The sequence below is a fragment of the Carlito syrichta genome, unplaced genomic scaffold, assembly GCF_000164805.1.
Source record: "Carlito syrichta isolate Samal-C Ts95f unplaced genomic scaffold, Tarsius_syrichta-2.0.1 Scaffold307227, whole genome shotgun sequence".
Taxonomy (NCBI): domain Eukaryota; kingdom Metazoa; phylum Chordata; class Mammalia; order Primates; family Tarsiidae; genus Carlito; species Carlito syrichta.
This window is the reverse complement of record NW_007251323.1, coordinates 378457-391884: the sequence shown is the minus strand read 5'-3', so window position 1 is coordinate 391884 and position 13428 is coordinate 378457. Positions and strand designations below refer to the sequence as shown.

At 38.9% G+C, this 13428-nt stretch overlaps 1 protein-coding gene across 2 annotated transcripts in view; it reads left to right on the top strand.

Moving 5' to 3' along the window:
• Positions 1-2603: 2603 nt before the first annotated feature.
• The window catches only part of STAG1 (stromal antigen 1), a 283214-nt gene continuing 272389 nt past the window's right edge, over positions 2604-13428 (top strand). The window contains exons 1-2 of one of the 2 annotated variants that reach the window (XM_008064213.2): positions 2604-2715; positions 11943-12045. In XM_008064213.2, the coding sequence (XP_008062404.1) occupies positions 2687-2715; positions 11943-12045 (132 nt within the window). In that variant the 5' untranslated portion in view covers positions 2604-2686. The remainder of the gene's footprint in view (positions 2716-11942; positions 12046-13428) is intronic. The other variant, XM_021715629.1, reaches the window with a different exon arrangement.

Below are 13428 nucleotides of genomic sequence, written 5' to 3'. Positions count from 1 at the left end.
CAGCTGTGTGTAGTATATATAAATTCTTTCAACGGATGCCACCTGGGTAGCTCTTCAAAATGCACAACCATCATTTTTGAGGTTTATATTGCTCCCTTTGGCTTCAGCAGGCTGTCCCCATTGGCATTCTTGAGCTGAGCCAATGGAGATGGTAGCCAGATAAGCAAAAATGCTCTAATGCCTTTGCACCAAATTTAGCAGCTGCTTTCTTTACTCCTCTCTGTTTTGTTTTGTTAGGTTCCATATTTCTGTAAAAGTTGATTTTTGTCATTTTTTGTCAGTCGAAGTGTTGCTTCACTGGAGAGGCTTATTCTTGGAGCTTTTCTTTCTACTCTGCCATTTTCTATGATGTCACTCCTTTCTTTCCTTTTTTGAAAGATTATTGTCACTTGGTATGTAATTCAGGATTTTTTTCCCCCTCAGCACTTTAAAGATATAACTGTCTTCCAGCTTATATAGTTTGTAACAAGAAATCTGTTACAATTTCCTTCTCTTTTTTTCTTTTGAGTTGGATTCCCCCTCTGTGGCCCAGGCTGGAGTACAGTGGCACATTGCTCACGGCCACCACAGCCTTGACCTACTTTGCTCAAGTGATCCTTCCACCTCAGCCTTCTAAGTAGCTGTAACTACAGGTGTGCACCACCAGGCACGGCAAATTTTTTGATTAATTGTAGAGACATAGTCTCGCCATGTAGCCCAGGCTGGTCTTGAACCCATGGGCTCAGATAGTCCTCTCCCCTCTGCCTCCCAAAGTGCTGGGATTACAGGCATGAACCACTGCTCCCAGACTGGATACAGTTGTTTTTTGTTTGTTTGTTTTTTGTGAATTCTATCTTTATTGGGTCTGATGCGCCATATATGTCAGTTAGGTTGAGTTTATCAATTATATTCTTTTTAAAAATATTTTTTTAATTTTAAATAAGTGGGGTACAATTTAGGGTTAGGTATACAGATGTTCATTATGCAGGTACCCTTGTTGATGAGGTGTCTCCTCCCCCTCCCCTCCCCACAGTCCCCTCCCACACCCTGTCCCCTGGCAGTTTCTCACTACTGCCAATCCCATCCCTGCCCTCCCTTGGTAGTTTCCTACTACTGCCAATCCCTTTCTCTTTTTTCTTTTGTCTTTTTCATTTTTTTGAGTAAGAGTATCACACCATTGCCCAGGCTGGAGTGTAGTGGCATGCTGATGGCAACCGCAGTCTTGATCTGCTGGGTTCAGCCTTCCAAGTAGCTGGAACAGCAGGCACACGCTACCACACCCAGCTATCTATCTATCTATCTATCTATCTATCTATCTATCTATCTATCTATCTATCTAATCTATCTATCTATCTATCTATCTATCTAACAAGATCTCACCAAGTTGCCCAGGCTGATCTCAAACCCCTGAGCTTAGGCAGTTCAAGGAGTGAGAACATGTGATACTCGGTTCTTTGTTTCTGTGATAGATCACTCAGTATTATAGCCTCTAAGTTCATCCAAGTTGCTGCGAAATTCATAATTTTGTCCTTCTTTATGGCTGCATAATATTTCATCGTGTGCAGTTTATCTTTGTTTTTCTTTATATGATATGTCCTATTTCTTTAGCTCCTTTTTTTTATTTTCCTGTTTGGTTTTTAGCAGTTTGTACATTTTGGACTATTTATTCTGCTTGGGAATGCTCTGATCCTACATCTGTTTTAGTATCGTATCATTTTTTTAAACTTTCTCCTTTGTTATCTCTTCAAGTTTTTGTTCCGCCTTATAATTTTTCTTTCTGCCTAAAATTTCAGTTATCCTTTGTTACTCTTTTTGATACAATTATCATGGCCTATGTTGGACTGTTTTGTCTTACTTCCCCTTCTACTTTAAAAAAAAATAGACTTTATTATTTTGAGCAGTTTTAGATTTGTGGCAAATTTGAGGGGGAAACATAGTGTATTCCCTTATAACCACTGTTTCTTCACATACCCAGCCTTCCCCACTGTCTACATCTTCCACCGGAGTTGTACATTTTTATAACTGATGAACCTACATTGATATGCCATTATCGCCCAGAGTCCTTACTTTACATTATGCTTCAGTCTTGGTGCTGGTGTCTGTGAGTTTTGAGAAACGTGAGACGTGTGTCGATCATTATACTGCCCTAAAAAATCTTGGATCTGCCTGTTTATCCCTCAACACCCCCTAATCCTTGGTAGCCAGTGATCCTTAGTTTCCATATGTTTCCATAGTTTTGCCTTTTCCAAAATGTCATGTTGTTGAAGTCATGTGATATGTATCCTTTTCAGACTGGCTTTTTTGACATTTGAAATTCTTCTATGTCTTTCCATGACTTGATAGCTCATTTCTTTTTAACACCAAATAATATTCCATTATCAGGAAGCATAGTTTATTTCTTCATTTACATAGTGAGGATATCATCATTGTTTCTAAGTTTTGGCAATTATGATTATGAAAGCTGTTGTGATCATCTGTGTGCAAGTGTTTTTGTGAACATAAGTTTTTAACTCACTTGGTTGTTAAAGCCAAGTAGCATGATCATTGGTAATGTGGATTGATTGTAGTCTGTGCATTCTGGTATACATGTTTTATTTTTAAATAATTTTTTTTTTAATTGACAGAGTTGCCTTTGGGGTTGTTTTAAAAGTTCTGAGTTGTACAGCACTTGATTCTTTTCCTGCATTGTGAAAGGACCTCTTCAGCAATGATTACTTCAGAGTTACCAGTGTTACAGTAAGTATTGTAATTTTCTTATTTTTTAAAGGAAAAATGTATAAAACATTTCTTTATCAAAATACTCTCTTTGATGAGACATCAAATGTGTTCCTTGATATTTGGACAGTACGTTTGTAATTTAAATATTAGGGTGTATAATTACCCTGTTCATCTGGGGGTTTTGCTATTGGAATGTGTTCCCTGATATTCAACAAAAAAGGTATTAGTGTCCTATATGAGGGGTCAGCAGACTGACCCATGGGTAAAATCTGGATGTTGTCTATTTTTGTAAAGAAGATGTTTTGAAACAGAGTTACACTTATACCCTACATACTGCTTATGGCAGTTTTGTGTTAAAAGTTGTGATAGTGACAATATTGCCTAGAAAACCTAAGAGTGTAGTTTGACCATTTACAAAAAAAGTTTGTTGACCTCCATCGTAGATCATATTCTTTCTCTTCCCTTTCCTGCTCACTTCCAGCTCCTTCATTAAGATTCTTTCTTTGCTCTGAGATTGAGATTGTTGAGCCATTTTGGCTACTAGAAGTAATTTACACCTGTAGACATTTTTGATAGCATCTCATTAGATTTGTTGGAGTTATAGGACGGATTTGGAATGGGGGCTTATTTCAGATTCACTGGAAAATGTCACAATAATGGCAGATACTATTTCTTTTATAGTTTTTATCAATATGCAAATCAGGAATCTGTATACTTTGATCTATACGATTATGATGGTTTAGGTATAATGACAGCAATCAGTGTGTAAGCAGTTATTTTTATATTTTTTAAGTGAGAGGACAGGAAAGCTCCCACAGTGGGAGGGGACCGGAAGGCATTTCACCAGCAGTTATTTTTAAATAATTATTGCCCAGTTTACTTACTTACCATTTTCCCAAGAGATCATTTTTTGATTTCGTCTCCTGGCCTTCTTTTTTTCTGTCCACAGTTCTAAGATACAAAGCTGTTCGAATTCCTTTACCTTCTTGAAAAAACATCAATACCTTATCCCATATTTGTTCCCCAAATATAGCAAATAAAATTTAAATCTTTTCTGTCCACTTACCGCACTCCTTTTTATCCCCTAACCTGAACATAACATCCAGTTTAGAGGCTCCCGTATAGTATTTTCTTTCTTTTCTTTGTAATGTCACACTTCGGCCCTTATCTGGCCAACTCACTCACTACCTATGTATTTATTTATGTCTTAGCTTGTGTCTAATGCCTCCAGCAAAATTTCCTTTGATTTCTCAAAGTTGGAGCAGTTGTTCTATGCTCTTACAATGGCCTGTGCTTTTTTTTTTTTAGCCCTATACTTAATGTAATGTTTTATAACTCTTTCTATTGTTTCTGACTCAGCTCCTAAACTGTGCACTTTTGTGCCATATATTTTTGTGACCTGCTCTTAGCATACTGTTGAGTATTAGGCAGGCCTTCAATAAATAACCCTGTGATAAGAATGAATTATATATTTAAATTGAGGTTGTATTTTAAAAGGTTTATTGACATTATAGGACTTAATATATTATGCTTTGTGAGTGAGTTTTTTTTAGAATAATGCAAATCAGTCGTGTTCGTGGGTACTGGGTAGTGATAATCTGGGAGCTGAGTAAATGAGCTTTAGTTTTGTTCTGTCAGCTAAAGGTGGTACTCTTGGTCAAGTTGAGAACAAATAACCCTTTATGAGAGCATACAATTTTGGGAGGATTTTGTGAGATGTATTTGTATATATTATCTTGCTTAATCCACCCCTGCAGCAATACCCTGTCTTCATTGCCCAGGAGGGGAAACGTTATATGAGAGGGAACCCAAAAAATAACCCAAATTAAATTTTTTTTTTTTTGAGTTGGAGTCTTACTCTGTTGCCCAGACTGGAGTGCAGTGGCCGCTCCTGCAGCCTCGACCTGCTGGGCTCCGGCGATCCTTCCACCTCAGCCTTCCAAGTAGCCGGACAAATTAAATTTTTGAGGGTGGGCCACTTGTAGTACAGGCTTCCCCTGCTAGGTAAAAGTTCTAGGATTCCATTGGCTTCAGTATACCAGCTAGTGTTGTGAGAGGCTGCTGGATTTTTGGGAGGGATTCTTTAAACACATTTACTCATTTCATGATGGGATTACTTAGGAGCACATCTGCCTACACGGTGCTGAGTGTCCAGCAGTTTTTGACCAGAAGCAGCATGCCTTCATGTGCCACCCTTCCTATTCACCTGGTCCCACCTCGAGCAACGTTTTTTTTTTGTTTCCCTGGATGAAAAAGTCCTCAAAGGGAAACATTTTGCTGATGTGGAAGAGGTGAAACAAAAAATGGCACAAGCACTCTAGTAGGCATGAAAATTCATGAGTTCAAAAACTGTTTGAGCAGTGGAAAAAGCATATTATATATTGCATCAAATAGGGAGTACTTTGAAGGAGACTGAAGTTTTAACATGTAAGAATACACAATTTCTTTATAAATAAATTTTAGGGTTTTTTTTTTGGCTCTCCCTTCGTATTTCTCTTTGTATTTGTAAACTTAAGTTTCCAGCATCTGCAAAGTGAAGAAAATAGTGGAGATGCCAAAAAAATATACACACATTTTGAGAAATGCTATCTGTATAATACTTTTCTAAGTTGCATTGAATTGCAGTAGCAATGTGTAGTGTGATGTTCATTCAAAAGATGGCATTAATTAAATGAATGCTAGTGTTACTATGCTATAGGCAGGACAGTCAAAGAAAATGGCAGAAACATGGTTGTCATTCAAGGAGCAGAAGACCATTTTCAAGTGATATTTGAAATTCAAGAATGTTGTGGAAGTTTAAGGACAATGGAAGCAGGAGTATGCAAAAGAGCCTCCAACTCACCTAACAGTTGCACGCATTCACATACATGTGAGATGCATGGTCCTGGGTGTGATATGCACGAGAGAAGATCCGAAAGCCTCCCACAAGGACTCCCAACAAGTCCTGCAGTAGTTCACTGTAGTCAGAAGTGTCTGGATCCTCATGGTCACTACTTTGTAATTGCAGAAGTCAAACAAAGGTGACTTGTATTCATCCTTTGTTATTGGTGTTATTGAGTGTTACAACTTTAATGCAGTTTTGTCTTTTTTTAAAATGTGTATACATGTTTTTGGCACCCCCTGTAGATTAGAAATTGATCTCTAAGGTTACCTGAGAAACAAAATATGTTATGAGTCTGCTATTTTTAATGTTTAGTTCAATTAAGATTTATACAACGTAGACCTTAGAAAGGCCACTGTGTTAATTATCTTATTGTGATTCTTTGGCCTATTTAGGTGTTATATTGCTGATTGATTGGTTGTCTTAGTACTGTTTATTGTTAAGCATTACTAAAATATCATCAGTTCCCACATATTCATATCCAGGAAGCATGCTGGGTTTTGGGTAGATAAAGCATGTGGAGCCAACTTAGTTCTTGTTGACATGAAGCTTATATAGATAGATGTTAATCAAATAAAAACAAATATATAGTTCTAAACTGTCCTTGGTGCTATGAAGTTGGTGGTATTATGAAAATTTTAGCACATACCTTTATTTAGTCTGCTTTTCTATGGATGAGACAGTTGAGCTGAGATCGGAAGTGGGTGGATGGAGGGTTTGAGGGAAGGGGAAAGGGACAGGGTATTAGTTTAGACTGAGGGTATGGTATGTGCAAAGGCCCTGAGATAGGCAGAAGCATGGTATGTTAGAGGGACAGAAGTAAAACCTTTGGTCCCCTATTTTTTTTCCAGGATTAAGGACAAAGACTGACCTGAGAAAGGCTAAGAATAAAGAAGAACAATATTATCATGGTGCCTGCTAAGTCTTGTTGACAATTATGGTGTTTTTCTCCCCCGTTAAGAGCAGTGGGAAGCCACGCTGGGGTTTTAAGGATGGGGAAGGTATAATAAGATACATACTTAGAAAATTACTCCAAGTGCAATGTAATAGGTGGCTTGAAAGGGTACACTAGAAACAAGGAGACCTAATATGAGGACGATGTTGCAGTATCTAGACCAGAGATTATGACAACTTGAGCTGAAGGTGTTACAGTGGAGATCGACTAGACGAATTTAGAGAGTTTTAGGGACTAAATCATTTTTATAGTATTTGGTTTTCTTCTTCCATGCTCTTCATTTATGTCTGATAATTTTATAAATGTGAATATTAGCCACTTACAGGATTTTTGGAGAGCAGTTGATCAAAGTTTGAAGTTGTGTACCCCTTAAAACAACATTTTCACTGTGAGTTTCACTAGAGAGAAACTTGTTTGATGTGTAATAAGATTTATGTAGTAAGACCAATCATTTCAACCCATGTAATGATGGAAAAGTAGAGACAAACTAAGTGCTCTTTGATAAGGAGTAAATAGGTTCTATATATATTATGGAGTCCTATATATTTATAAAGAAAGATCACATTTAACACTTTAAAATTGAAATATAGATATCCACTTATATTTTGAGATATGTCAATATATGTATACTAAAACCTAAATATTTATGGTAAAATCAAAGTGTCAGCAGTGGTATTCTGCAGACTAGAATTCAGAGTTGGGGTGAGATAAAGTGAAACTTTTCCTTGTATTCTTTTTTTTTTTTTTTTAAAGTACTGCTTTTGAGTTAGAGTCTTACTTTGTCACCTGGGCTGGAGTACAGTGGGCACGATCATAGCTCACCAAAGCCTCGACATCCTGGGCTCAGGTAATCTTTCCTCCTCAGCTCCACTAGAGTAGTTAGAATTCCAGGCATGAACCATCACACCTGGCTAATTTAAAACATTTTTTCCCCTAAAGATAAGGTTTCATTTTATGTTGCCCAGGCTGGTCTTGAACACATGGGCTCACATGATCCTCCTGGCTCGGACTCCTAAAGTGCTGGGATTATAGGCATGAGCCATCACGCCTGGCCTATATTACTTGAAATTTTTTTTTAAAGCCCCAATTTTTTTATTTTTTGAGTTGGAGTCTCATTCTACCACCCAGGCTGGAGTGCAATGGCATGATCATAGCCACCACAACCTCAGCCTGCTGGGCTCAGGCGATCCTTCCACCTCAACCTTACAAGTAGCTGGAATTACAGGTGCGTGCTGCCACGACTGGCTAATTTTTTATTTATTGTAGTGTCAAGGTCTCACCAAGTTGCCCAGGCTGGTCTTGAACCTGTGGGCTCAGGCAATCCTCTTACCTTGGCCTCCCAAAGTGCTGGGATTACAGGCTGAGCCACCAAGCCCAGCCTATCATAGTTTCTAAGAAATAAACAAACAAACATATATATATATACTAATAGGGGTGCATTAGCTGTTGTTTGCAGTAGTTCTCACAGAATAAGCTTTCTGCAGTTGGCAGAATTTGTAAACACATTGCACTTTTCCAGGTTTTTTTGGGGGGGGGGACTGGTCAATAAATTATATTACTGAAGCATAAATTAGTTTCACTAATGGGTCACTTATTATATACTGGAACCACCCTGCTCCTGTGGTTGCCTGGAGGTTTCTGTTAGTATCACAAACACTAGTAGATTTTGTCCATACACGATAAATACAAAATATAATATTTGCATTTCAGTGTCTTAACATGAAAATGAAGATTTCAAATTTACCTTGAGATCTAACTGGACTCTGCCGCTTACTAGATGTGTGGCTACAAACGTGTATTCAGTTTTCACATTTTCACTTCTGTTGAATCAGGATAATAATCTTTCAGGATTATTAATAATGTTAATTATGTTAATAAAGTTTTGTGCCTATGTATTCTGGATGACATATGTAAACTGACACACTGTATATACTGAACGTGGTCTGTTTGGACTGTCGTGAGGAGAAAAAGTAGTATGATATGTTGTTCTTTAGCAGAGGTAAAGATCAACTGGAGGGATAGCTAAACTACTGCTTGTGGCTCCGAAGCCAGTTTTTTTTTTTTTTTAGTTGGTGTCTCACTCTGTCGCCCAGATTGCAGTGCAGTGGCCGCTCCTGGCCACCGCAGCCTTGACCTGCTGGGCTCCGGCGAACCTTCCGCCTCAGCCTTCCTCGTAGCTGGACCTACAGGCGTGTGCTACCACGGCTAATTTTTTTTGTGTGTGTATTGTAGAGATGAGGTCTCGCCTGCCCAGGCGGGTCTCGAACCCGCGGGCTCAGGCAGTCCACTCACCTCAGCCTCCCAAAGGCACAGGATTACAGGCTGAGCCACCGAGCCCGGCTCAGTTTTTTTTTTTTTTTGAGTTGGAGTCTCACTCTATCACTCAGCCTCGACCTGCTGGGCTCCTGGCCACTGCAGCGTTGACCTGCAGGACTCCGGTGATCCTTCCGCCTCAGCCTTCCAAGTAGCTGGAACTACAGGTGCGCACTACCATGCCTGGCTAATTTTTGATTTATTGTGGAGATGAGGTCTCGCCAAGTTGCCCAGGCGGGTCTCGAACCCGCGGGCTCAGGCAGTCCACTCACCTTGGCCTCCCAAAGCACTGGGATTACAGGCTGAGCCACTGAGCCCGGCGCCAGTTTTTTAAATAAAATATTTCTGGAACATAACCATGCTCATTCATTCCCTACTGTCTATGACTACATTTTTGCTGTGGCATGAGTTGAGCAGTAGCTATAGAGACTTTAAGACCTAGATGCCTAAAGTATTTACTGTCCCTTAGATGTCATTTACAATATCATTGACAATTTTAAATACCAGATTAACTTTGAAGATTTCTTACGTGGAGGAGTATCACGGTGGAGAATGTTACTAGCAGTGAGGTGCAGAATGGCTTGAAAACGTAGAAGCAGGGAGATGAATTGAGATTATTCAGGGAGGGGTGATTATGGTAGAGTGTGAAACAGATTGTTGTGCTGAGAAGGATGATTGAAGAGGACTTGTGTTAGCAGCAGGCACAAGAGGAAGGTTGATGCGCTCCTGTAAATTTTAGTAGTAGACAGGATACTGGTGACAATAATAAATTAGTGTAATAGTTCAAAGCACACTCATGCACTGATTTTATGAATCTGATAATTAATGATATTTCGTGTGCAGAGAGCCAGAAGTAAGTCAGGATTGGATCTGGTATTTGGAGAGTTAGAGGTGGCATTCAAATAAACGTGCAAGTTAAAATTTTTGTGTCAGAGCTCTGGAATATGGTTAGGTATTCTGATAAGGTATTGGGCTCATTTGCATAGGAGTTACATATTAAGTAGATGAGATCTCCAAGGGAGTGTAGTGTAAAGGGAGAAAAGCAGACCCAAGAATGGAGCTTTAAAGCATTAACACAAGCCAGGCTCGGTGGCTCAGTCTGTAATCCCACGCCTTGGGAGGCTGAGGTGCGTGGATTGCCTGAGTCCGCGGGTTCGAGACCCACCTGGGCAACTTGGCGAGACTTCATCTCTACAATAAGTCAAAAATTAGCTGGGCGTGGTAGTGCGCGCCTGTAGTTCCAGCCACTTGGAAGGCTGAGGCGGACAGTCTGGGCGACAGAGTGAGACTCCAACTCAAAAAAAAGAAAAGAAAAGAAAAGAAAAGCATTAGCACGAAAAGGGAATAGGCCTAAGTCCATGCAATTAAGTAGAATGGGAAATCATACATTGTGAGTTGGGCCTACCATTTGCTGTGTACCCTTCTTACTATTTACAACTTTATGCAGATCTTTAATTGAGTCAGACATACAGAATTTAATGAAATGATTTTTCCTCATACGATCTGTGCCTTTTCAGTGTCGTGTTGACGCCAGCCTGTGTTGACTGTGAGAGCCAACTATTAAATTTCTAGGAATTTTGCTAGCCAGTTAACTACAACATAACCCTTAAAAAAAATCAAATTATATAAGCTTAAAATTAAATGTCACATCAAAACTAAAAGTAATAAATACTCAAACTTCATCATTTCCTAATTATTTCATATTGCTAATATCTATGCTGTTATAGGTTATGTAGGTTGTTATTTACACCTATTGTATCCGTATGGTAGAAATGTGTTTTAATGGTGTGCTACTGATACCCAAGTAGTATGAAGACATACTACTGTTTGTCTCCTCCCAACTGGGTTTGGTGATGCCATTGCAGCCATTTGAAATTGACTATGGTGGGAGTAAGTACACCATAAAAATCTGCAAATGATACAAATTGGGGCTTAATTTATTGTTTTGTTGATTGTAGACTTAAGAAAGAGATACAGAAATTGTTAGCAACGCAGATTCAATTCAAAGTTGTATTAGATGGTTTATAACAATCACATTATGAGTATCACAAAAAATTGAGGGAGTATTTTTTCAGAATTTGAGAGTTATCATCTGATTCAACAGAGAAGTTGCTTACCCTGCTTACTAATGAGCCAAATTTCAACAAATGTTGCTGTCATTTCATTTGCATTCTATATATTAAAATGAACAAAAATAACAACTTTTTCATGTCTCCAAACTCCTGTTCATTTATCAGTTGCAACTATAGGTTAGATTCTAATATAAGAGTTTGGCAAAAATTGATTCTTATCATCCTGTAAGAATCGATTTGTAGCTGGGCTCAGCGGCTCAGCCTGTAATCCTGCGCCTTTGGGAGGCTGAGGTGAGTGGATTGCTATGGGTTTGAGACCTGCCTGGGCAGCGAGACCTCGTCTCTACAATAAATCAAAAAATCAGCCGGGCGTGGTAACGCATGCCTGTAATTCCGGCTACTTGGAAGGCTGAGGCGGAAGGATTGCCGGAGCCCAGCAGGTCGAGGCTGCGGTGGCCGGGAACGGCCACTGCACTCCAGTCTGGGTGACAGAGTGAGACTCCAACTCAAAAAAAAAAGAATCAATTTGTGTAATTTACAATAAAGAGTATTGTGTGTTTTATTATTATTTGTAAATTATGTGCTATGCATCCTTTATATCAGTAACATTTGTAACTTATGTACTTATACTTTGCTGAAGAGCCAGTTGTTAAACATTTACCAGCATACCACTGACTTTCATGACTATATAAATGAATAAAATTTTTCCTAAACCTTTATCTTTTTTTACTGAAGAATTACTCTTTTGCAGTTGTATTTTGCATTTGTATTTTGTATAACAGCTGCCATTTTCACAGCCATTTCCTCCTCTTTATTTCCCTCTTTATTCGGGGGATTCATGTCACTCAATGTTATATTAGGTAGGGAGAGTAATATTTTTTGGTTTGCTAATGAGTTTTTCTGAAAGTAGAAGTATAAACTACTTATAAATCAGCCATATAGCAGGAGGTAAGGAAAATAGTGGAACAGAACTGTGTTGTATTTATTAATTTGTTCACTAAAATAGTATAATAACATTTTCTAGGGATTCAACTAATGAGACTACTGCCCATTCTGATGCTGGCAGTGAACTTGAAGAAACAGAGGTCAAAGGAAAAAGAAAAAGGGGTCGTCCTGGCCGGCCTCCAGTAAGTATTATGCTTGTCTTCTTTGTTCCTTTAATGGTGACCACTTAAGTGGGCTTGCTATGAACTGTTTGTTAATTCAAGTACTAATACTATTAATACTTAAAAAAAAAAAATTCAGTGACACAATAGAGATCAGAAACTTTGCTTCACATAAACTGACTTGGCAGTGATCAGAAAAGGGAAATTACCTTAGTATCTTTTTTGTATTCCATATTCATAAATAAGTAGTTGATCTTGTGAAGGCATAGAGGAGGTGATTAGCAGTCAATGAGGTGTAGTCAGTTAACACTTCCTGCCTTTCAGATGCAACTCAGATTATTTGTGAGTTCCTAACTGCATTTTGGTAGTGCTGCTGTTTTGGGGTTCGGGGCCAGTCGCAGAATATATTCTCATTGATACATGGTTGAGAAGTTTGGAAGACCTGTAGGTAACCCTACTTTGAGGGGTATCTTTATGAATTCCAAGAGAATCAGTCATCCTTTGAACATACATAAACTCTCCAGAGATACTTATATCTATGTGTCAAAGGAGTTAAGGCTTGTACTGTTCTACACATGCTTTTATGATATGATTTTCTATTAATACGTTTTTTCCTCTCTCATAAGAGTTCTTTTTATGGAACATTTTAAGTCTCCTTTTGTAGGAGACATAATATTATAACGAACCGCTCATATACTCATTACCCAGCTTCAACAGTTATCAAGTCTTTAGGGAAAACACTCAAGTCATATTTTTCCTCTGCTCTCACACTAACTCTACAGTAATCAACACAAAAGACATATGTGACCCCAAATATGTGAGAATTTCTCCCCACTATCAAGCAAGCAATCATTTCTTCAGCAGGCAATAACTACATGTCCTCCAATTCAGTTGATACTATACCTGGAGATAGTATCAGGTCCCCACAGGTCGACCCTTCCCCCACCACACCCCCAGTTACTAGTCCAAGTCTCCAGCACTTTGACCAGTTTCAAGTTGGGGTTTCCACAGCTCTGCTTTGGGTTTGATTAATTTGCTGGAGTGGCTCACAGAACTCAGGGAAATATTTGTGTTTAATGACTGATTATACAGCATATTGCAAAGGATACAGATGAGGAGGTATAGGGGAAGGGACACAGAGCTTCCATGCCCTTCCTTAGCATGCCATCCTCCAAGAATCTGCACATGTTGACGCTGTCTGGAAGCTCTCCCAACCCTGTGCTTTTGGGTTTTTACAGAGGCTTCATTATATAGGTGTGACTGACAACTGTGTAGAAATGTGATTGAACTATAAGCATACAATCGAAACCCAGCAAGGCCTGTCTGTTCAGACTTTTCTTGGCCTCTTGGTGTAGCATTCTTTTCTCTGGGGAAGGCATGTCCAACCCACAATTTGTGGGCTGC